We start from the raw sequence: 24333 nt of genomic DNA, 5'->3' as shown, positions 1-24333 counted from the left end.
ACCGCTCTGTCTCCGCTGACGTCGGGAGAAAAGGAGATGTGCAGGGCTGGTCTTGGTGGGGTGGGTCCCCTGTGGAGGCCCCTGTTGCTTCCCCCAGGTCCTTAGTCCGGAGAGGTTGGAACAGTTCCAAGGAGAGGGCAAAAAAGAAAAAAAGGAAGGGAAAAAAAGGGGGGAAAAAAGAAAAAAATCAAAAAAAAAAGCAAAAAGCTTCAGCTATTCTGCAGCATCTAACTACAAGCACTCTAACTACACTAGCACTAAACTAACTAACTGCCGGCGAAAAAAACAACAGAGCTTCTTTCGTCTTGCAGTGTTCCAACTCCCCCACTTCAAGGTCACTTTGAGGAGCAGAGTTTTCCTGGGGAAAAAAACAAATGGTGCTTCCCTCCCCTCTGCACCCAATAGACGATTGGGGGATACACAGTCACCGTAGGACAGTTGTATACTTACATCTTTAACTTCTTTCTCCATCTCTTTTCTTCTCGATTTGGGTCTCACCCGGGGAAATCTCCAGGTGGCCCCAACTTATTTTCCCTTTCCCAGATTCTGATACTTGCTGTTCTGATCATTCATATTTCCTCAGGGGAGAACAAGATGTTTAATATAGAATTTAACTCTCCCCATGTATAAACATTGGGTCCAAGGAATTGGTCTATCTGTGTGGCAATACCTATGGGATCTTCAACTAAATTTCCTAGCTCTTTCTTAAATCCTCTTACCTCAGAGGCTGTTAATGGGACATTTACAAATCCTACTCCTCCAACTACCCCTCCCATAGGCACTTCCCTGAGGGGAAAAAGTCTTTCTGGCTTTAAGGCTTTTGACCTGGTGTTACAATAGGGTCCCTCACTCACATTTCTAACTGGTAACACTGTCTGGGTCAGGGATTCCTGATGGTTTCCAGGAGAATGGGATGACTCACTGGAGTCTATAGGGGTTTTGGTTAACTCCCAATTAGGGGGTGGCAGGGGAATTGCTGCAGGTAATGGGGAAGTAGTAAAATCTGTAGGAGGAGAAGCAGAGGATGGTACTGTGGGAGGAAGGGGGACTAGGGAAGAGGTTGTGTTTTGGGAAACTGAAGGGGTTATAACTGGGGCAAAAGAACCTTGACTTTGATTTGGGCTCGAGGAAGGTTTAATTGGGGTTGTTAAGGGATGGAGGGAGGAGGCTAATAACAACTGTGGAAGGAAGGTATTGGAAGGAGGTGGCAAAGGGGCTGCTGGGAGAGTAGGGGGAGAAGGTACTAAGGATTGAGGAGGAGAAGTGTTAAGGAGGGATGATGATGGAACCACTGGGGGAAGAGGAAGAGAGGGTTCTGAAGGAATTTGAGCTTGACTCGGGGTAGTTAGTAGGGGAACTGGGACAGGATTTTGAGGGACTTGGGGCACTTCTGGGTAAAGTGGAGGGGGTAAATGCTCGAGAGGGTCCCATCTTTTATTAGTTTCTTTTCTGTCTTCTTTTTCTTCCTTTCTTTCACAATTTTCTTTTTCTTTTAATTTGCAGACTTTTATATTCTCTCTATTCATGGCTCTCTTTTGCCAACAAGCAGCATAGGCTAACTGATTTACCTTTGGATCTTCCTGAGTTCTTAGGTACTGATTTAACTGATAGCACATCCACTCATCATGTGTTCCAAACCATGGCCACTCTCCTGGTAATTTTAATTTTGGCCAGACTTCTGTGCAATAAAACACCATTTTAACCTGATCTAGTCTTTTTGTGGTCTCTACAGAATCCCATTTAGCTAAAAGTTGTTCTAAGGGACTACCAGGTGGAATACTCTTCACTTTGTTATTTTCCTCTTGGGATTTCTTCTTCTTACTAGTACATTGTCCCATTTTCTTCACACTGAAAATTAAAATTTCAAAGCTGTCCTCTACTGACAGGCAACACAGGTTTTTAAGCAAAAAATATTCTTCAGCTTTTCTCCCTCTACTTCAAATCTCTTGACTTAATTCTTGAACACTTCAACATAAAACTTCTAAACTTTATGCTTTTCTACTCTTTCCTACACTTTTGCTTTCATTCAGGGAACAAACTCTCTCTCTTTCTTTTCTCTCTCTTTCCCCAACCTTCTTCACTTTCTTGGACACTCACACTTTACTTACACCAGGGGCTCAGACTCTCCTCTGACCCCTTGAGGTGAGTCCTAATGACCTCACCCCCTATGTACCCCCACGCCTTGCCTCACCCCTGAGACTCTGGACACGCTTTGCGGCGCACGACAGGGTCCCTAGTACTGGCATCCCCTTCCGGGCCTCAGGGCCTTCCCACGCCTTAGCCCCCGCCGGGCCGGACACCTTCAGTCCGAACCCCGGACTAGACTGCCCTGTCACTAGTACCGTTCCCCTCTTCACTTTTTGAAACGGAGGTAAGAGGTCAAGACTCCGCACGGGTTACCTGGGGCGGTATCCCTTCCTTGTTTCCAAGGATCAACCCGAGCAGGGCCCGACTCCTTTGCCTTCCACCAGGACTGGCTTGACTACTTCTCCCCAGCGAAGCAGCCTCGGCAAGAGGGATGAGTGTGTGTGTGCAGGATGCCCGCCTTGCCTCCAAGCTGACTCCCCACCCCGGTGTCCTCGGGCTATGGGTTTATGGCCTCCTCCCTGAGACCGCGGCAGCACACCCTCTCCGGTGCGTCTGGCTCCGTCCTGGGAAGCAGGGACTCTCATGAGCTCTTGGCACCTGCAGTGTCTGGGGACACCCCATCAACCCTGGTACAGTTTACTCACCCCTCCAGGGATTCTAACACCTCCTAGGCTACTCTAGCTCTTATGGGGGGGACCTGCCCCTAATGCGTGCCACTCACACTCTGTTTTCCCCTGCATGCCCAGGAGGAGGGCTCTTTCTGCCCCTAAGGAGACGCCTCACTCACTAGTTTCTTTCGCTTCCCCCTTTTCCCGGCTGGCCCCCTCGCGGGGGTCCAAAACCGCAGTACCGGGGTGTCCACACTCACGTCAGGGGTCCAAGCTGCCAGCCCCTGATTCTCTCACACTCTCACTCGCACGTCTCCTTTACCCGCCACTGGAATGCTCACCCTCCGGCGCTCTGCGTCATTGCCGGTCCCAGGCTGCTCCCACTTGGCCAGCTGTCCTGGAGGTCCGAAGGGCGAGCGGCCATCCCCTTTTCAGGCGTAGCCAGATCCTGTGGATGAGCCCCCAAGAATTGTTATGGAAAAAAAAGAGCCAGGAGACTTGCTCCTTTTTATGCCTTTATTAGAAAGCTTGGCTCTGGGGGAGAGCCTGCTTGCTCCCTTGGCAATGCGGAGGAGGAGGTACAAACAGCTTCGCTCCACAGCGAAGCTGGGACACCCACACCCCTCACGGGTTTTTTTTTCCCTTGCCAGGGAGTCGTTCCGCTTCGTTCATCAGGAGATGTCCAGCGCGGGCCGGACTCAGCAGGGACAAGCGCTCGGAGCTGGGGCTGCGGGCACAGCATGGGCGCAGCGGCTCCCGGGGTTGGCCCGGCATGGCACGGCACGGCATGGCACGGCACAGCCCTGGCGAGGGTGGACTCTGTCCCCATGCTGCATTTTTCGCCTGGGTCACCATCAGTGAGTGGGAAATGGACATTGCTTTCTCTTGGCTGGGGAAATGATGAAAAGGGGAGATTACAAAGCATTCTTCTGGCCACCTTTCCAGCACACTAGCTGTTTTTTTCTCACCATGTCTGCCTGTCTTTGGCACACTTGGCGCATTTCTTTTGATTTGGAGTCACCTACAGCAGCAGGAAGGGGCGGCAATTTTGTCAGCATTGTCATCAAAACGCTAGTCCTGTCCCATGGATGGATGTTGCTTTATGCAAGGGATTAAAGGCCTGCAGCTGTAGGGAGCTCACGCTGGTGTCTTCCCAAATGGCGTTGCCTTTTTCTTTCCACAGGAATCGCTGCTTCTTTTTTTCAGCCCCATCTGGGGAGACGTCCAATGCAAATGCCTCCTACAGCCAACTCGTGTCACTGTAGACTGACAAAGGAGATCTTGCCATGGACAGAGACTCCCTCGAGCTGGTGTGGAGAGGTGAAGGAGGAAGGTTTGTCCTTTAGTGTTGAAGTCTTGTTGGGGAGCTGATTGTGCTTTGGGGGATGGACACAGATGATGTCTCCTGACACACCACAGAGACTTTGGGGTTGTCATGTTGGGACAGAAATTTCTGCCTGGAAACTTTTTGAAATGCCTTCTTTTTTTTTTCCCCTGCAGAAATATTGTCATGATCTCTTGCTTCCAGAGAACCTTTTCCTACCTCTTGGGGAACTTCCCTCTGCTGTTCTCCCAGATCAGGCCATTCCCCTGGGTCCCTTCCCAAACTGAGGAGTAGCCTATGGCCTCCGCTCTCCAGCTGGAACAGAAGGAAGCACAGCACAGAGCTCGCTGTTGTGGGAGAGGAGCTTCTCTTGCCTGCCTGCTTTCCCTCTGGGGCAGGTTGGTGCGTGCTCATTTGATAAAGGGAGGTTTAAACTCTGGAGGACCTGTGTTTCAAACTGCTCCATCCTCGAGCTCCTTTGTGGGTATCCTTGGACAAAAAGGCCTCCCTGTGTGAGCTCCTAGTGGGCTGGTTAAGGAAGGAAGTTGATATTTCAGGGTTGTGACTGCTGAAAGCAGTTGGTGTCTGGAGGTGTCCGGAGCTGGGAGGGACTACTTTTCTCGCCTGGCTGCAGAAAAGGTGGTTGGAAAGTAGGAATTGCATTTGCAGAGATGGCAATCAGGGGTGTTTTCCAAGAAATGGGCTGGCAGAGAGGCAGGTCTGGTGCCAAACTGGCTGTGTGTTTGTTTTGGTGGTGGGGAGATGTTGTAATAAATCAGCCGAGACTCCATATTCTTCATGCAGGAAAAGCCAATTCTTTATTCACATCACTTATACAGTTCTCACAGACCTTGTGCACAGCACCCCTTGGCTGGTAGTTTTCTTACTACTTCATTTATTGGTCAGAAGGTCATTTGTGTGTATGTGCTAGGATTCAGGTTGTTTCCATTTTTCCTTTGTGGGTTCTCATGGAACAGAGCTAATATTTATGCAGGTGCACTTGTTTTTCTCCCTGAGAATAGGCTGTTGTGTTAACAAACTTCTCATTCTCAAAATAGTTTTCAACTGGGAACTTGCAAGCTATTGCTAGCTGCTTAGCTAAAGTAGCAGGGCCTAATCCATATTTTAGAAGACCTTTCTTTTATAACATTTTTTACCTGTCTGCAACAGGGAGAGTCAGAGGCACAGACACCAGCTGAAGCAATAGTGTAATTTGCTATCGTGCAGAAGTGCAAAGAAAAATCCAAAGGATAAGCTAAGCAATGCACCTCATCACTGATACAAAAGGTTGCCTCTAGTGATTAAGAAAGATACATCACCAGACACCCTTCTACTTTCTCCTTCATCCAGATGCCCTCATCAGCTGGGGAAAGCTGTCCCAGCAAAGCCCTGGAGAGCCACTGCCAGGAGCTGGGAAATCCTCCACTGCCTCCACCTTTGCCGGCCACGAGGCTTCTGACTGTGCTGTGAGAACAGCCCAGCTCTGCCAGTGCTGAACGAGCAATCTGACAGAACTTCTGGAGCGGGAGATCTGATTGCATTCTCCTCTTGGTTTTCTCCCCGAGCCTGTCCAGGGCTCCAGGAGGAACCAAGGCCAGATGTGGCCTTGTCTGGTTTCTTAATGCTGAAAGGTAAAGATGTGTTTCACCACAGAATGAATGCACAGATCCTGTTGATAGTAATACTTGGTTAAGGAGCAGATAGATCGAACACTTGGTTGGAAGGGTCACCTAGAGGGCAATTTAGCTCAGGGCCTGTTGTTCAGGCCTCAGTCAGGGCCCGTTGTTCAGGCCTCAGTCCTTCAGTATTTTGTGGTGCAAATCAATGCCCTGGAAAGCTGGAAAGAAACAAATCCCTCTTGAGCACATTTCAGAGCAGGACCAGGATTAGCCCTGCACGGCTGGGCCAGGGCCAGGAGCAGAAGGCCAGCGCCCTTCATTTGCCCAGAGGCAGCGTCCAGACCAAGAAGGTCACTGGTGCCCAGGGCTGAGGTACCCCAAGCTGCCTCCCTGGTGTGCAGCTCTGCAGAGCCCATGGAGCGCAGGGGCCTGGGCAGCCGGGGCAGCCTGCCTGCCTTGGAGCACAAGGAGTGTCCCAGAGAAGCTGCAGCCCTTTGCTTTTTAACTGCTCCTCAGAGTCTTGTCATTAATCCACAGACATGTTTTCCTTTCCTCTTGCAAATTTAAGATAGCTTTTTGAGAAAAGTGACTGATGTAGCTTCTGCTGGTGGTGGTGCTTTTGTCTGCAGGTCAGGGCAGGTGATTTGAACCAAGGATGGAGTCCACAGTTTACACTCCAGTTTCACCAAATCAGGAAAACCATTCACAATTGGGGTACCGATGCTGAGCAGCTTTCCTAGGTTTTGGAAAGTTATGACCTTAAAAATCCCAACAAAACTTCCTCCATGAGGGTACCAGCAGTGGCAGGATGCCAACTTTTTCCACCTCTTTTCTGTGTCTTTGGTGCTTTTAAGAGTTCCTTAGTCCCCAGCAGGAAGGAAAGCATGTATGATAATGTAAGTGATTTGAGAGCTCTGTGTTGTGCCTTCCCACATCAGCGTTCATGACAGGCTGGACAAGTGTGGATTTAAATTCATCCCATTTCTGTGCCCACAGCAGCCCCAAGATGCTGAGAAGAACAAGGGCAGTGGGTGGGTGTGCGTGCACAGCCCGGTGCGCTGACTGCTGTGTGGGCAGAAGGTTTTCAACAGCAGTACATCTTCACTCCCCTGAGTTGGAGGAATATATCAAATCTATATGAAAGGAAAATATTTATCAAAATGCATAGAATAATACATATTTATATGTATCAAATATGTAATTTATAATATATAATGCTGCATATTATATCTTTTTATATATGCCATAATAAATAGAATATATAAAATATATATTGATCTTTTTCTAAGCCATTGCCAGTGGCTCATATAGGCCATCTCCTAGTGTTACTACATTTGTGCCTTCTGGTACCAGTTATTATAGCATCAACTCCCTTGGGAGTTCCTTCAGGGAACTTCACACCAAGGGCTTCCATCACTGTGATGTCTGTGAGAACTTGTTGCTTCCCAGTTCTCCACCATCCCTCTGGATTCTGGAGCATCTCAGCACAAGTGTTCATGGCTCTTTCTTCATCCCTAGCCTCCTGAGGAGGACAAATGTCCTCCTGAGCTGGTGAATGGGGTCAGGGAGCAGAACAGCCCCTGTAATCCAGGAGGAAGCAGCTGGTGACCTGCTGAGCCACTCAGATGCTCACAGGTGTATGGGATTGGATGGGATCCATCCTCGGGGGCTGAGGGAGCTGGGGGATGAGCTCCCCAAGCTGCTCTCCATCATTTCTCATCAGTCCTGGCTCACTGGGGAGCTCCCAGAGGGCTGGAGGTGCCAGTGTGAGCCCATCCCCAAGAAGGGCTGGAAGGAGGATCTGGGGAACTCCAGGCCTGTCAGCCTGACCTCAGTGTCTGGCAAGGTCATGGAACAGATCCCCTTGAGTGCCATCACAAAGCACCTACAGCATGGCTGAGGGATCAGACCCAGCCAGCGTGGGTTTAGGAGGGGCAGGTCCTGCCTGACCAACCTGAGCTCCTTTTATACCCAGGTGACCCACCTGGTGGATGTGGGAAAGGCTGTGGATGTGTCTGCCTGGACTGCAGCAAAGCCTTTGACACCGTGAGCCACAGCATTCCCTGGAAAAGCTGCAGCCCACAGCTTGGGCAGGTTCCCTCTCTGCTGGGAGAATGAAGAACTGTCTGGAGGCTGGGCCCAGAGAGTGCTGGGGCTGGTGCTGCATCCAGTTGGTGTCCAGGCACTGGTGGTGTCCCCCAGGGATGTGTGTTGGCCCCAGTCCTGTTTAATGTCTTCACTGATGATCTGGGTGAGGGGATCGAGTCCACCATTAACAAATTGCAGATGACACCAAGCTGGGTGTGAGTGTGGATCTGCTGGAGGGTAGGAGGGCTCTGCACAGGGCCCTGGACAGGCTGGATCCAGGGACCAAATCCAGCAATGTGAGGTTTAACAAGTCAAAGTGCAACGTTCTGCACTTTGGCCACAACAACCCCTGCAGCGCTACAGGCTGGGGACAGTGACTGGACAGTGGCCAGGCAGAAAGGCACCTGCAGGGACAGATGGACAGCAGGCTGAACATGAGCCAGCAGTGTGTCCAGGAAGCCAAGAAGGCCAATGGCTCCTGGCCTGGATCAGGAACAGTGTGGCCATCAGGAGCAGGGCAGTGATTCTTCCCCTGTGCTCAGCACTGACTGGGCAGCACCTCGAGTGCTGTGTCCAGTTCTGAGCCCCCCAGTTTAGGAAGGACATGGAGGGGCTGGAGCATGTCCAGAGAAGGTCAACAAGGCTGGTGAGGGGTCTGGAACACAAGTCCTGTGAGGAGCAGCTGAGGGAGGTGGGGCTGTTTATCCTGGAAAAGAGGAGGCTCAAGGAAGACATGGCAGTGTCAGGGCAAGGTTGGACTTGATGATGTCCAAGATCTTTTCCAGCCTTGGTGATTCTGTGATTCTCCACAACCACTCTTGGAGCAGTTGCAGGATGAGCCCTGAGCCTCCACTTCAAAAGATACAGCAGCCCAGGTCCCTCAGCTTCTCCCCTCAGACCCCAAAGAAACTCTGGCTCTGAGCAACATCTGCAGTGGCACAGGAAACTCACAGCTCATGGGAACAAAATTTCTGGATGACTTCAGAGGCCACCACAAACCTGAGTGGTTTCCCTGCTGTCCCCCGGCCCTTCCTGGCCCTGGGGGCTGATGGCATTTGTGCTCACTCAGGTTCATCTCCCCACACCAACACCATGGGGGTGCTCACGCCTGCTGTGTGCAGTGCAAACAGGGGCTCCTGAGCCAGTGCTGCCATGTCTGTGCCTGCAAGGATGCAGCACCTGTGGGAGCTGGGGGAGAGGCCAGGGCTGCAGAGGGGGGATGTTGTTGGCAGGTGCATGAGGACGCTCTGGGACGCTGCCCTGGGGTGTCCAGCGCAGTGGGGACGGATCAGCCCCTGCTCTGCTGCTCCTTCCCGTCTCCCCCAGGGACCTTGCAGAGCCCCAGCCATGCTGTTTGCTCCCACCCTGCCCACGGCCACCCTGAGGCTGCTCATGGGGCTTTTCTCTGCTGAGCATTGGCCTGGGCGTGTTCTGGAGAGAGCCTGAGCAAGGAGCCTGGAGGCCAGTCTTAGGTCGCATTGCAAGATGTTACCAAAAATACATGTTCTATTGCAATGACATTTCTTTGTGGACAACATGAAAAAAGAAAGGAAGGAAATAAAACCCCACAACCAAACTAACAAGAACTATCACAAATGATTTTTATTACAAGTGATTTACAAAAATTGGCCAGCAGTTCAATTGTTCCTGAAACCATCCAGTCATCAGTCTCCACACTGCAGCCTTGAGCTCCTGATTCCTCAGACTGTAGATGAGGGGGTTCAGGGCTGGAGTCACCACCGAGTACAGAACTGACACTGCCAGATCCAGGGATGGGGAGGAGATGGAGGGGGGCTTCAGGTAGGAAAACAGTGCAGAGATGATGAAGAGGGAGACCACGGCCAGGTGAGGGAGGCAGGTGGAAAAGGCTTCGTGCCGTCCCTGCTCAGAGGGGATCCTCAGCACGGCCCTGAAGATCTGCACATAGGAGAAAACAATGAACACAAAACAACCAAATGATAAAGAGGCACTGAACACAATAAATCCATCTTCTCTGAAGTCAGAGTGTGAGCAGGCGAGCTTGAGGATGTGGGGAATTTCACAGAAGAACTGGTCCAGGCCATTGCAGTTGCACAGAGGCAGGGAAAATGTATTGGCCGTGTGCAGCAGAGCAGTGAGAAAGGCACTGGCCCAGGCAGCTGCTGCCATGTGTGCACAAGCTCTGCTGCCCAGGAGGGTCCCGTAGTGCAGGGGTTTGCAGATGGACACATAGCGGTCATAGCTCATGATGGTCAGGATGAAATACTCTGCTGAGATGAAGAACAGAAAGAAAAAGAGCTGTGCAGCACATCCTGTGTAGGAGATGTACCTGGTGTCCCAGAGGGAATTGTGCATGGCTTTGGGGACAGTGGTGCAGATGGAGCCCAGGTCGGTGAGGGCCAGGTTGAGCAGGAAGAAGAACATGGGCGTGTGCAGTTGGTGGCCGCAGGCTACGGCGCTGATAATGAGGCCGTTGCCCAGGAGGGCAGCCAGGGAGATGCCCAGGAAGAGGCAGAAGTGCAGGAGCTGCAGCTGCCGCGTGTCTGCCAATGGCAGCAGGAGGAAGTGGCTGATGGAGCTGCTGTTGGACATTTCTTCACTCTGGCCATGGAGTCCTGTTGAAGGAGATGACAGTGACACAGTCAGGGGAGACTTTGCTGAGCAATGCTCAAGCCCCTTCTCCCAGCCCTGCCCCTGCTGCTCTCTGCCACCCAGTTTTCCTTTTCTCAGAGCTCTCCCTTCAGCCCCATGCCTGGAGCTCGGCTGGGATCTGGCCCCGTTGCTGGGATGAGCAGGGGCTCTGCCCATGGACACCGAGGGGTCAGCTCTGCTCTGCTGCACTGGGGTCATGGGAATGGGGACAGGGGCCAGTCTGGGGTTGGACTTCATCAGCCCAAACTGCTCCTGAGGCAGAGGAGCTTGGCAGCATCTCCTGTCCCAGGGCTAAGGAACGGTGATGGCCAAAGGCAGCTGGAGAGGGTTTCCTGCTGTGTCCAGGGAGATCAGAGAGAACTGTGCACTGCAAGAGCATTGGCTGTAACTCAGTGAAGGGTGAGCAGAGCTGCTCTGTCACTCCATCTGTCCCCAGCTGCCCTTTCTGAGATCCAGGGCAGTCCCTGTGTTCCCCTGAAAATCAGCCTGACACAGCTGAGAGTAGAGGGAGCCACAGCAGAGCAAACTGGCTCAGCCTTCCTCAGAGTCTCAGCCCCACTCCTGGCCAAGGACACTCCTGTCCCCCAGTGTCCCCTGGAGGCAGCTCACAGCTTGGATGGCATCCCGAGGACACACCCAGGGTCCTGTCCATGGCACTGCTGGAGGAGAGTCGGCTCATTCCCAGCCTCCAGCCCAGAGCTCCCTGGGTCAGAGGAAGCTGGGACACCCCATTTGCAGTGTATTGGCATGGGGATCTGTAAATAAGTAATCATGGAATAGTTTGGTCTGGAGAGGACTTTCAATATCCCAGCACAGCTTGCTGGCACTTTCCTCCCACTGCCTGCCCAGGGCTCTGCTGCCTGGAGCTGTCCCTGCCTGCAGCTGCTTCCCTGTGCCCAGGGCTGGGCCCTGCCAGTGCTGCCAGAGCCCAGCCCAGCCCTGGGGGCTCAGCTCTGCCCTGCAGAGCCCTCCCAGCTCAGGCACTGCCCAGGGGCAGCTCTGGCTCTGCAGGCTCTGATGGGAACATCAGAGCAACCCTGAGGAGGCTGGAAAAGCGACACTGATGCTGCCTGCAAGGGAACCTCTGCTGGTTTCGGTCACTGCCTGGTTTAATAAGGTCTGAGAGAAAATTGTTTGATTTTTCTCAACCTGAACTGAGAGATGAATATCTATGTGCAATTTCCCATCCAGGCAACCCAGAGAAGTAGATTAATAAAGGAGGATTTTCTCTTTTATGTAGCCTGTGCCTTGCTGGGCCCCCTGTATAACCTGCTTGGAAATGTTCTGAGGTTTAATGTCATGCTGGGAGCAGTCTTGAACAGCGCAGCATCCTCACCAGACAAGGAGAACACTTCCATGCCTTACCAGCTGTCTCCTTCCAACCAGATCTTGTCCCCCAGTGGTGAGCAGCTCTTAGGGCTGGCTGAGAGCTGTCCCTGGCAGGCAGCAGAGTCCCTGCCCCAGCACAGCGCCCTGGGCTGCAGGACCCTGCTCTGCAGGACAGCCCTGGGCACCCCTGGCTGCTCTGCACAAGAGATAATCAGAGAATGTACTTACAGAGTCTGTAGGCATTGGGATGTTCCAGCTTTAGGAGATCACTGCAGGAGCTGCAGCTGCCTCGTGTCCTGCAGCCAGAGGTTCCTGTGCCAAGGGCTGGGAGTGATTCTCCCGCAGTCAGTTCTCAGCTCCTTCCCAGCCCTGAGTGATTGAAGCTCTCTGTGCCTGTGTGCTGCGCCCAGGGTGGCTGCAGGCAGTGCCCCAGCCCTGCTGGGCTGTGCTCAGGAGCTGCTCCTGGGCAGAGCTGTCTCTCTGCAGTGCTACTCTTGCCAGGAGCTGCCTCTGTGCCAGGAGCCTGGCCCAACTCAGCAGCACAGACACAGCACAAGGACTTTAATGACCCTCTCGGGGCTTGTGCTGGGGCCCTGAACATCAATCCATGAGAGAGAGCTGAAGAAACCTCCCAAGAATTCCAAGTCAGAATCCAGCTCCAAAGTTTTTTGAAGTTTTAATGGGTCCCACTGAGGGACAGGACAGAGAAAGTGTCCCCAGGCCCCAGGCAGAGCAGAGAACTGGAGGCAGTGATGACAGGTGGGGACAAAGAGAAGCCAAGTCTTGGTGCCCTGGGGCACAGCAGCCTCTGTGCCACCAAGGGCTGTGAGGAGACACCTTGTCCTGAGGCCCGGGGGCCTCCTGGCACAGCCCCAGCAAGGCTGGGCACTGTCAGCCCCTTGTGCTGCCCTCAGCATCCCCCTCACATCCCAGTGGCCTCAAGGATCTGCTGGAAGGAGTCCCTGGGGAGCCTTGGTCAGCAATGGCCCTGGGGAGTTCCTTACTGCTCCCAGGGACTGCAGGTTTTTCAAAGGACTTTGGGTTTTGGTTTTGCCTTGAATTTCTGAGAGGTTTGTGCAATCATGGCCTCCAGTTATCTGCTTTAATTAGTCCCTTGAGAGGCTTTGTCAGTAACAACACTCAGTGGGGCTCATTAATGCTTCAAGGTACTTCAGTTGTTTCAAGGTTCTTGGTGTTTCCCTTTGAAAACTGACTCTATGAGAGGTTTGTGCAATCATGGCCCCAATTATCTACTTTAACAAGTCCCTTGGGATTCTTGGTCAGTATACAGACTCAGTGGAGCTCATTAATACTTCAGAATACTCAAGGTTTTTTAAGGAACTTTTTTTGACACTGAGTCTGAGAGGTTTGTGCAATCATGGCCCCAAGTATCTGCTCTAAGGAGTCCCTTGAGAGCTTTGCATTGACACTCATTAATACTTTGAGATATTCAAGGTGTTTAAGGTACTTTGGAATTTCCTTCCCACACTGAGTGTCTGAGAGGGTTTTTTTGCAATCCTGGCCTCCTATTCTCTCCTCCCAGGAGTCCATGAGGAGCCTGTGTTTGGGACCTCAGTGGGACCCATTGCGGCATCGAGTTACTTTGGGTTTTCTTCTGACTTTCACTCCTGGAAAGGTTTGTGCAATCTCCTCTCAGGCTCTGAGGTTTCAGGACTCAGCACCAAATGCACCATGGGTCTCATCAGGATCAAGCAAGTCCTGACAAACCATGGCTGTGCCTTGAGTTCCCCTCTGGTCTAGTGCCATTCATTAGGAAGGTTTCCTGCTGCAGTTATGGAGAAATATTTCAAAGACTTTTTGGAAATATGTATTGCTATTTTCAAGGGTATGTTTCATTAGTGTTCTCATTACACAAGAGGTGATTGCAGCATTCTGTGGTTGGTACTGAACCAGGGTCTCCCAAGGAGGTCTGGCCTGCTCAGAGAAGCTGTGCTTTGTGATCTGACCCAGTGTGGACAACCTTGCTCCACGTTCCCAAACCACATCCTCTCACTCACCTGGGACCTGCTTTCCTAGGAGTCCTAGCTGCACTTAGCCAAAGAAGGATTTTCTTCTTTTATTTTTGAAGCAATCTTAAACTCCTGAGTTTCCCCAGTGAAAACAGACACCCTCCTCAAGTGTGTGCCATGTCCAAGGTGCCATCAAGAGCACTGCAGCCCTGCCCTGGGCCAGGAGAGAGGGTGGATCATCATCCCAACCTGCCCTGGGCCATTGCAAGGGGCTGTGGCCATGGACACTGCACTGACCCCACTGCTGGGTTTGGATCCCTCATCCGTTCAAGTTCCCTTGGAAAGCACCCCAAGGACCCATTTCTGCAGCCAGGTTCCATGGCCAGGGGGGATGTGGGGGGCTGCAGGAGGTCAATGCCCTATCCCTGGGAACATTCAAGTCCAGCTGGGACAGGGCTCTGAACAACCTGATCTGGTGAAAGATGTCCCTGCTCATCCCAGGCCTGGACAAGAGGCCTGAGTGAGGCCTGAACAGCAGGCCCTGAGCCAAAGGTGACCTCTGCATCAACCTTCCAACCAAAGGTTATCTTTGTATCTGCTCATTAGTGAAATATGCATAGTCATTAGCACTGTGATAGATGTATCCACTCATTAGTGAGACACGTATTGACCTTTCTGTGTTTAGAAGTCAGACAAGGCCATGAAATCTGACCTCTGGCCTTGTTTGGGGCTGGATGGTCAAAGTCACCTCCCTTGGTTCCTCCTTGGGCCCTGGCCAGGCTTTGGGAGGGACCCAAGAGGAGGATGAAACCAGATGTTCCTGCACTAGAAGTGCTGTCAGTTTGTTTATTCAGCACTATCAGAGCTGGGCCCTCTCAGAGCCAGGTTGGAGCCTCACCTGTGGCTGGAGGCACCTGCAGGAATTCCCAGTGTCCGGGAGTGGCTCTCCAGTCCTTGGCTGGGACAGCTTCCCCCAGCTGACGTGTGGATATGGGTGATGGGAAAGTCTGAGGGTAACTGATGATGGATCTTTCTCAATCCCTGCAGGCAATTTTTTTGGTAATGATGGTTGGGTGCATTGCTGAGCTGCTCCTTTTGTGCTCCTTTGCTGCTTTGAGCTGTAGTAAATGACAGTGATCCTTCAGGTGGTGTTGGTGTCTTTGGTGCTGACCCTGCCCACTGGTAAAACAACACTGGCATAGTCTGGGCAGATCACAACAAAATGTCACTTTTTAAATGTAAATGTGAGAAATCCTGTCCAAAATTCCTGGATGGGAAGCCCTTCCCTAGAGGTCATTGGGTCTGGAGTGGGCTGAGGTCAGAGCACTGTGCGAGCAGTGGGGCAGTCGGTTAAAAGAGGCTGAACTGCTGGATGTGTCAAAATGCATCCAAATATTGCATATGGAAAAAGGAAAAGAACTTGTGGGTTTGGGAAGATGAGGATGGATTTTGGTCACAGAATGTTGGAAAAAGCGCCAACAGAAGGAACAGAAGCACTGTGAAACTCCTCTGGCCCAACGGCACCGGGGACACAACAGCAGCACAGGGAGGAGCCCTGGATCCATCAGCAGCACACAATGGGAAATAGGAAATCAGACCTTTGGTACTGGGAATGGGAGCTGCTGGGTGTGTGGAGACTGCCCATAAACAGCTTCCTAAAGGATGGTTTGGGTCCTGTTTCCAGGCACTATTGATGCCTCCCTTGAGGGTACTTTGGCAACAAACACAAGGAAGAGCTGGGGCCAAGAGAACATTTTCTCCCCACAGAGTGCCTTTGGTCTCAGAAAGCCAAAGACTCTGGTTCACCCAGTGCCCCACGTGCACTGCCTTGTCCTCTGGAGTTTACATTAACAAGCTAAAGCCATTAATAGAAGAAGTAAAAAGAGATGCTATGAAAATATCCAATAGCATATTCTCTGAGCTCCAAGAAACAAGAATGGGGCTCTATAGAACTGCATGGCCTTGGATTATCTGCTTGCTGGCCAAGGATATTCTAGGACAAGAATGTTGCAGGAATCAGTGTTGGGTTTGAAGTCCAACAGTCAGGAATCACCTCAATAGAAAGATCAGGAGAAGAGAGGCAGAAAGATGAAAATTCTTCATGGTGGAATTGGCTTCCAAATTGGAGGCTGCTGCAAAATGTATTTGTGGCAGTCACTGTAATCATTGCAGTGTGAGAATTTGGTGTGTTATGATTCCATGTTAGAGTTGTTGTGACACCCCATCTGGCTTTGTTTGGGGCTGTAGGATCAAAGTCAACTCTGTCCTTGATCCCTGACCCAGCTTTGGGTGAAACCAAATGGAGAATGACACCAGATGTTCCCACACTAGAAGTGATGTCAGCTTGTTTGTTTAACTGAGTAAAAGTTGGGCCCTCTCCCAGAGAGGTTGAAGACTCATTGTCTGCAAAGGTGGGTGCACCTGCAGGAATTCACAGTGTCCGGGAGTGGTTCTTTTCTACTTGGCTGTGAAAGGGTTAAAAGCACTGTGCCTGGGCATACTTAAGAATAAGATACACACGGAAGCTAGCAAATGTTAACCACAAGCTTAAAACACAGGATGAAGCTTGTCAAGAAACAGGGAACAAAACTTGCAGAAATAAACTTGCTAAAACCAGTGAGGAAGTCACTGAAATGGCAAACTGGAGACTGCACATGCCTAGAGGAGAAAGGTGAAAAGGGCATGGCAATGAAGACATCCAGCCTTCATCAGGGGACCACCAAGGAGGACATAGACCCTTCCCCAGGTGCTGCGCCTGCACCTCGCCTAGGCTAATGATAGTAATGAGTTCTAAGAAATAGTTTACACAACCCCACCTTTTCTAAGGAAAACTACAACTATGCATTAAGTATAACCATATATTGTAATCTGCTGTGTGCCTGTGTGTGCGCTGTTGGGAGGAGATATCCCCACGTACCCTGTGTGCTGAATAAAGCAAATCCCTGCTTCTTGGACTTGTCTCAGTAGTGTCTCTTGGCCCCATTTGGGATGATTCACTTCCATGGGGTTCTGTCAAGTCCCAGTGGAACCTTGGTCCCATACTGTTCCACAGCCTCACAATGCTCTCCTGGCTTCCATGGGGTTCCTCTGTGACTCACTGCAGCCTTGGTTCCATGAGGGTCTCTTGGGTTCCATGGTGCACAAGCCTTTTTCACATCTGAGCCTTGCTCCCAGGAGTTCCATCGACTGACAGTGGCCGTCTGCATTCCATGAGGCCCAGCTGGATCACAGCAGAGCCTTGCTTTCATCAGGCTCCGATACCTGTTCTGCCAACTGATGGGGGCGATTTAAAGAACACAGAGATCGATGGAAAGAATGGTCTTATTTTACTGTGAGTATTAAGGCAACACAAAAGTAAAATTATACATTCAATAAAACTACATGTTTAGCTTTAGCAGCAAGCAAAAAGAAGCAAGGTAATGCACCTAATCATTATTAGAGGAGAGAAAGAACAGGGATTGAGAAAGATCCATCACCAGTTGCCTAAATACTCCACCCTCATCCAGAGTCCACAGTTGCTGGGGAGCCCCGTTTCAGAGCAAGGTCCTGGAGAACGTTTCCAAGTATATGGGAAAATCCTATGTAGTGAATCCACCCGTAGATGAGGTCTCTGAATTTGCTCTGAAAGTGGGTCCAGCTTTTTGTTGGGGATTAGATTTGCTCCTTTTTGTCTTAACAAATTTTTCCCCATAAGTTACTAGGAAATAAAATGCTGATACTTAGAGGGTACTTGACTAATACAGAAAGATGTGGCCACAAAGGAGACCATCACACAAAGTTTGGGGAAGGGAAAAAGGATAGGGCAGGGAGGAGCTGAGTTTCTTTTTTCCTTCTCTCGGCATCGGAGAGGCATGGTTGGGCTGCTACTTGCTGCATGAGGAGTCCACAATTAACGGAGGGTCTGGTCCTGGGAATTCTACCACCATCCATCATCTGCTGGAGTGCCCAGGGATTCGGAGCCCCCTTTGCCTGCCCTGCTGGAGCTGGGCTAGCCCTGCCCAGCCGTTGCAGCTTCTTCAGCACTGCTCACTTTGCCGGGACACGCCTGTTTGCCTGCTGGGGAACCTCGCTGTTCCATCCACCAGCCTGGGCGTTTCCACTGTTCCAGTTTGGTGCTCTCGGGGTCCCAAAGGATCAGACTGCCCTGGGCTCTGTGAAACAAAGCCCATCGAGGTTCCTGGTTCTGTTTATTATTAATGCTGTAGTGGTTGTTTGTTTGCCTTGTTACACTTACTAGTAAAGAACTGTTATTCCTTTCCCCATAGCTCTGACTGAAAAGCCTCTTTAAACTTCTAAATTATAATAATTTGGAGGGAAGGGATTGGAATTTCCCATTCCTAGAGAGGCCCCGCCCCTCCCTGGCAGATACCTGTCTTTCAAACCAAGACATGCTCCCAGTCCTGATCCATGGGGGATGGGAATGTCCTGCTCCCTTCCCGGAGCAGGGTCACACCTGAGCCAGGTGTGCAGGGCAGGACCTTGCCCTGCCCCCAAGCCCCGTCCCACCTGCAGGATCTGCTTCCCCTCAGCCTCTTCCTCCTGCGGCCCCAAGCCCAGCTTGGTGCTAAACAAAGGGCCTGGGGCGGGGTTATCCCCTGGCGGAGGCTGCGCACCCCCTCTGCCCCCTACCCAAATTCCCTCCTGGGGGCAGCAGGAGCTGGGGCAGGAGCCCTGTGGGGAGGGAAAAAGGGGTGACACTGAGATAGGGGGGGGGTCACACACACTTTGGGGAGGACACATACAGCCCCTGGGAACTCCCCTCACCGTCTCCTGCAGCGCCAGGAGGATAAAACTCAACATGGAAACCCAGAACATGGCAGCATCTTTGAGGTGAGGTCTGGTGGCAGTTTTTGGCATTTGGGGGAGTCAGAACTATGCTATGCCCTCTCTCAGCCCATAGCTATTCTCAGACCCCTCAAATCACCCCACAGCTCCTGCCCAGGACACCTCCAACCACACTCTGCAACAAAAATGGCCCCAAAACCCACAAAAAACCCCTTTCCATCTCCCCCAATACCCACTCAAATAATCTCCAAGCCACAAAACCCTGTCAGGATGCCAAAACTCCCTCAACAACCCCCCGCCCCAGAATGCCCCAAGCCCCCTCCCAGAACCACAAAGGCCCCCAAGAGCCACAAAAGCTTCTCTCAGTCCCACCAGGAGTCCCTAAAACCCCTCCCAGCCCCCCATGGCACTGACCAGGAGATATTGGTGGACAGGAACATCCACAGCCAGGAACAGCTTGGACACTTCAGAAGATATTTGGGCACTTTGGGGGGGACATCCTGGATGGGGAGACCCAGGCCTGGGACTGGGACAGACAACCGGAATGCCTGGAGAACAGACGGGCTCAGGTGGACAAGTTCTGCAGCAACAACTACGAGATCATGGCCATGTCCCTTGGCTTGGGTGGTCCCAGAACACCTAAATTCTCCTGAATATTCCCTGAACCCAAAATTCATGTCAAATCCCAGTAAAATGATTCAGCTTTAGATCTCTTTGCTTCATTTCTTTATTTTTACCCCTAATTTGGGTGTTTTGATGGGATAAACATGGAAATTATTCAGGTAGGGAAAGATCTCCAAGATTATCCAGCATTGCTTGGTGCTACCAAAAGAAACAACTGGGCAGAGCAGATCAGATTTTTGGGCTGTGAAGTCAACAAATCAGCTCTTCACAATTAATTTCCAATGTCATTTAGAGTCATGATGGATGATCTTGCCCCTACATTCATCTGGGTGCCTGTGACAATCCAGGAGGACGTGGAGGCCATCAGCCAGATGTCTTCCCAAACTGGATCACCAGAAATGTGGGTCACCAGGGGGGTGACCAACATGGGTTCTCTGATGGGGATGGAGTTGGAGCAATGCACGAAGCTCTTCCCACATTTGGGGCACTCGCAGGGCTTCCCTTACTGGAGCCTCCCTTCGTGTTGGATCAAGTGAGAGGTGTCAGAGAAGCTCTTCCCTCACTGGGGACACTCGTAGGGCCTCTCCCCAGTGTGGATCATTTGATGGATGTTCAGCTGGGACCTCCTGAAGCCCTTCCTACATTTCCCACACTTGTATGGCCTTTCCTCAGCGTGGAGGTTCTGGTGGCAGATCAGGCTGGAGCTGTGGGTGAAGCTCTTCCCACACTGCTCACACTTGTAGGGCCGTTCTTTGGTGTGGCTCCTCTGGTGGCAGATCAGGCTGGAGCTTCTGCTGAAGCTCATCCCACATTCCCCACACTCGTAGGGCTCTCCCCAGTGTGGATGCGCAGGTGCCTGATAAGGTTGGAGTTGTGCTCGAAGCCCTTCCTGCAGTCAGGGCAGCAGAACGGCCTCTCCTCTGTGTGAATCCGCTGGTGCTTGAGGAGATCTGAGCTGGTCCGAAACCTCTTCCCACATTTGGGACACTTGTGGGGCCTCTCCCCAGTGTAGGTCCACTGGTGTCTGATCAGGAGGGAGCCACAGCTGAAGCTCTTCTCACCTTCCAAGCACTTGTGGGGCTTCTCCCCATGATGAAGCTGCTCATGGACCACCAGGTCTGAGCCCTGGATGAAGCTCTGTCCACCTTCCTGGTACAGGGTGGGTCTTTCCTCCTCAGTGCACCCTGGGATGGGTTTAGAGCTTTGCCTTGTGTGCCATCTTCGGAGCTTTCCCTCCCCTATGGATTCCTGCACTGTGGAGCCGCTCAAAATGACCTCTTCCACAAGGTTCTGCCTCATGGATTTATTCTTCCTGGTCTCCATCCTCAGCTCCTTGTCTAGGGGAGGGAGGACAAGGACAGGATGGGATTTGCCTCCGTGCCACAGGGAAGGGGAAAGAGATCCCCCTGTGCATCCCTGGCAGGACGGCAGTGGGGTTGTCCTGCAGCCAGGGGCCATGCTGGGCTGGGAGATGGAGCAGGAGAGAGGGGGGAAAGGGGCACTGACTTCCTCCTCACCTGCCTGGCTGCCCTGGGGCATCTTCCTCTTCCTTGCAGCCTCCTCCTCCATCCAGCCAAGCTTTGAGAAAGGGTAGTCTTGTCTTTGGGCAAAAACAAGGGAGGAGTATGTTGAGTTTGAAGGTCCCTCTGCTCAGGTCCATTTCTACAAGTCACCAGACATCTGGAATCCCTAATAGCCTATCAAACACCAAGATCAGCCCTGAAAATTCCTTTGTGGAGTTCCCTGTCTCTGGTCTCTCTCCTTTGGTGTTTGGGGCTTCCCCCCTGTCCCAGCTGCTGGGGGTCACACCTCTACTGGGTGTTCCCCATCTACTCAGTCCCTTCCCTTCCCAGGCTGCTGGAAATCTCAGGAAGCCAAAATATTTCCCCCTTTTTCATTTTCCATTTAGGGATGCTGGGAGTTTTGGGGTCCCAGGGTCCCTTCTCCCCTTATTCTCTACTTTGGGGTGCAGGAGGTCCAAGGAGTCCCCCCTGCCTCTCTCCAGGTTGTTGAGGGTCTTGCAAATCGTGGTGCTTCCCCCTCTCTGGGCTCCTGGGGGACACAGAGCTCTACTCCTCCAGGCTGCCTCTGCCAGCAACCGCCTTTGGGACCCCCCAGTGTCCCCCCAAGGGGCATTTTCCACCCAGCTTTGGAGTTCTTACTTCTCCAAACATCCCCACCCAAAAAAACCCAACCCAGGGACCCCCCCAGGATATCTGAGCCAAGCTGCCTGCCTTGGGCAGGCAAAAAAACTGACAGGGGTCTGCTACAGAAGGCAGGAGCCTCCCTTGAAACAGAAAATATAAACCGCCTCTCTTTGAATTATAGTTTTGAATTTAATGGGCTCCCAAGCAAAGATATGGCAATAGGAATAACAGTTATTTAGTAGGAAAAATCAATTAAAAATGCAGTAGTAAAGAACAAAAGTAAACAAAACCAAAAGCAAAACAAAACAAAACAAAAAAACCCAACCTGACAGAGTCAGAATACGACCTGACACCCAGGTAGTCAGGGTGTTGCTAGCAGTGCAATCAAATTGTCGCTGCAGTCCTCCTGGAGTGACAGATATGTTTTTGTTGAAGCAATGATCTTGTAGAAGGGCGTAGTTTTCCTCTGGAGGTCCAGTGGTTGTGTAAATGGGTCTGGTCTTCCTCTGGGAATCCAGTGGAAAGCAGGGTGCTTCTGGTGTTTAAATCTCAGATTATATCCAGGTGGGAATGCTTGGCACCTCCCTCTGGGTGGAGCATCTCACAATGAGATGATGTAATTTTATCAGTCATGCAGTGAGAGACAATAGCCCATTAACAGAAGATATCTCCCTGGAGGAAGGATGGGTCATGGAAGAGATAAAGAACACTGCCCCATTTGGTTTTAACAGCTGGCCCATTAAGAGAAGATCCTCCTCAGAGATATGAGGGATGGGTCATGGAAGAGATAAACAACCTGCCCAACCTGGTGTTCACAGATGGTAATAGAATACACTTTTTTTGGTTAAATCTTGCATTGCAAGACAGGGCTTGATCCTCCTTGCCCAGGAGCTCTCAGGAATTCCTCAAGGCTACTGAGATAACAACAGGCCTAAAAATAAGAACCAAGAGCCTGAGAAACTGTTTAAAAGCAATGCAAAACTTAGAGGACACACAACATGATGATGGATGCTTGACCGATTAGGTGTCCTGAAGGATGTGTGCCTGTCTCGTGAACAAGTGGCTTAGCCAATTGAGAGACATCAATTGAGATTTTAGCTTCTGCTAAAATCATATTGAATCTGCTATTCAGTTGCCCAGTGTTTCCCCTGCACTGGAGAGGCTCTGCAGGACTGACAGGATGGGCTTTGGGGCTGTGAAGAGAAGCTGAGGGACCTGGGCTGCTGGAGCTTCTGAAGAGGAGGCCCAGGGCTCATCCTGCAACTGCTGCAAGGGTGGTTTCAGAGAATCACAGAATGAGCAAGATTGGAAAAGACCTTGGAGATCATCAAGTCCAACCTGTGCCCTGACACCGCATTGTCTCCCCTGAGCCTCCTCTGCTCCAGGATAAACAACCCCAGCTCCCTCAGCCGCTCCTCACAGGACTTGTGTTCCAGACCCCTCACCAGCCTTGTTGTCCTTCTCTGGCCACGCTCCAGCCCCTCCATGTCCTTCCTAAACTGGGGGGCTCAGAACTGGACACAGCACTCGAGGTGTTGCTCAACCAGTGCTGAGCACAGGGGAAGAATCACTGCCCTGCTCCTGCTGGCCACACCATTCCTGATCCACAGGAGTGCCTGGGGTTGGATGAGGGAAATGGTGGGGAGTGGATGGGGGCAAAGTCTGTCTGATTGTCAGCCATGAAGGGTCTTGATTTTCATATTGCTTCAGACTGCAGTAGAAGGTGCTGGGAGTCCATATCAATTGGACATTGCTGATATCAACCTATAAACAGGAGAATGAAACAGGAAAACAGTTCTCACTGCATTGTTTTCTATATAGTGTATTCCCTTTGAATACACTTCTGAAATCTGTCTAATAAGCCACAGAAGAATTGAAAACTTAAATCATTCCCAGGGGCTTTTATTATTAGGGTGTTTTGAACAAATATTTATGACTTTTTGTCACTGAATTCCTTGAACAGAAGAGCTCAAAAAGGAAGAGGCCTCTGGAGAGTAAAATTCATCATCAGCCTCCAAAGGGCTGAGGATCCACCCTCATCAGAGCAGGAATGAACAGAAATGGGCACAGCTTTCTGGCTGCCCCAGCTTTGGGATGGGCCCTGGGCCTGGAGCAGGAGCAGCTCTTGAGGGCCCCAAGGCCGGGGCTGTTGTGCTGGCGTGGGCAGATGGGATGGCAGCAGGGGCTGCAGAGCTCTCAGCACCTCAGGGAGAGGGGAGCAGGGCACACAGGGAGCCCACTTTTCCCTTGGCCCAGTGTAAGAGTCTGTCTGAAGTTCCCCTCATTTGCCTCACGATCGTCATAAGGACCCCGAGGACCACACTGCCGTTCTGGCCTGCTCGAGGTGGATGCTTGCCAATCATCTGCAGGTGCATTTTCCTGTGTCACCACGCCACGGTACACTGGCTTTGAGCAGTGTAATGGTAGTTCTGTACCTGAAGATTACACCTGCTTCACAGTCCCTGCTTCACAACAATAGCCTATGAATTTCCCCACCTCTTGGCCAAGGGAACTTTCTGGGGTAACTTTGGTGGTCCCCCACAGAAAATCCTTCATCTGCTTTGCAACCACTGTGACAGACAGAGATCAAAACCCCCTTCCAAGGACTGAGATTGAGACCCCTATATAAAGCCCCTCTCAAGGACTGAGACATGAGACCCCTGCAACCCTAATTCAGGGGATGGGGGCTGACTTAACTGAAGCGAGATGTTTGCCTGGAGGCGTGATCGTTGGACCAAGAAGACAATGGCTCCCGCATACTGCTAAGAACATGGACTACCTGTTCCCCCCTCGATGTCTTCAATAGATTTACCTGTTCCCCCCCCGTGATTGAGGACTATAATAAAAACCCCTGAGTTAACCAGAGATTTTGACTCTCCCTGACGTGACAGGCGGACCCATCGACTGGACCACGAGGACTCCGTCTCCACGTTTGGTAGCTATATCCCCCCTTTCCTCTACCTCTTTCTCTATCTCTTTCTCTCACTCTTAATCCCTCTATCGCATTTGCTATGGTCAATCAATAAAGGGTGCATTTGTTTTAATGCTGAAATCCCCTCTGTGTTGTGTTTTGCACTCTGAGATCAGTAAACGAACCATCACGACCCCCGCTTGTACGAG

The 24333-nt window shown here is 51.4% G+C and overlaps 2 protein-coding genes across 3 annotated transcripts; both read right to left on the bottom strand.

The window, feature by feature from the left end:
* Positions 1-9332: 9332 nt before the first annotated feature.
* Positions 9333-11981, bottom strand: LOC120756612 (olfactory receptor 14J1-like). The gene is made up of 2 exons (XM_058421771.1): positions 11916-11981; positions 9333-10321 (listed from the first exon to the last, which is right to left on the bottom strand). The coding sequence occupies exon 2, from the start codon at positions 10296-10298 to the stop codon at positions 9333-9335; it is 966 nt and encodes a 321-aa protein (XP_058277754.1). The 5' UTR covers positions 10299-10321; positions 11916-11981.
* A 7204-nt stretch (positions 11982-19185) lies between these two features.
* LOC120756390 (zinc finger protein with KRAB and SCAN domains 3-like) lies at positions 19186-21725 on the bottom strand. 2 transcript variants are annotated; one of them, XM_040072693.2, is made up of 3 exons: positions 21539-21725; positions 20584-20666; positions 19186-20403 (listed from the first exon to the last, which is right to left on the bottom strand). In XM_040072693.2, exons 2-3 carry the CDS (start codon positions 20633-20635, stop codon positions 19868-19870), a joined length of 588 nt encoding a protein of 195 aa, XP_039928627.1. In that variant the 5' UTR covers positions 20636-20666; positions 21539-21725; the 3' UTR covers positions 19186-19867. The 2 variants fall into 2 exon arrangements, with proteins under 2 accessions (XP_039928627.1, XP_039928628.1); XM_040072694.2 differs by having other exon boundaries at positions 21560-21725.
* Positions 21726-24333: the final 2608 nt, after the last annotated feature.

This window comes from Hirundo rustica, chromosome 9, assembly GCF_015227805.2.
Source record: "Hirundo rustica isolate bHirRus1 chromosome 9, bHirRus1.pri.v3, whole genome shotgun sequence".
NCBI lineage: Eukaryota > Metazoa > Chordata > Aves > Passeriformes > Hirundinidae > Hirundo > Hirundo rustica.
This window is presented reverse-complemented; position numbering and strand designations above follow the sequence as displayed.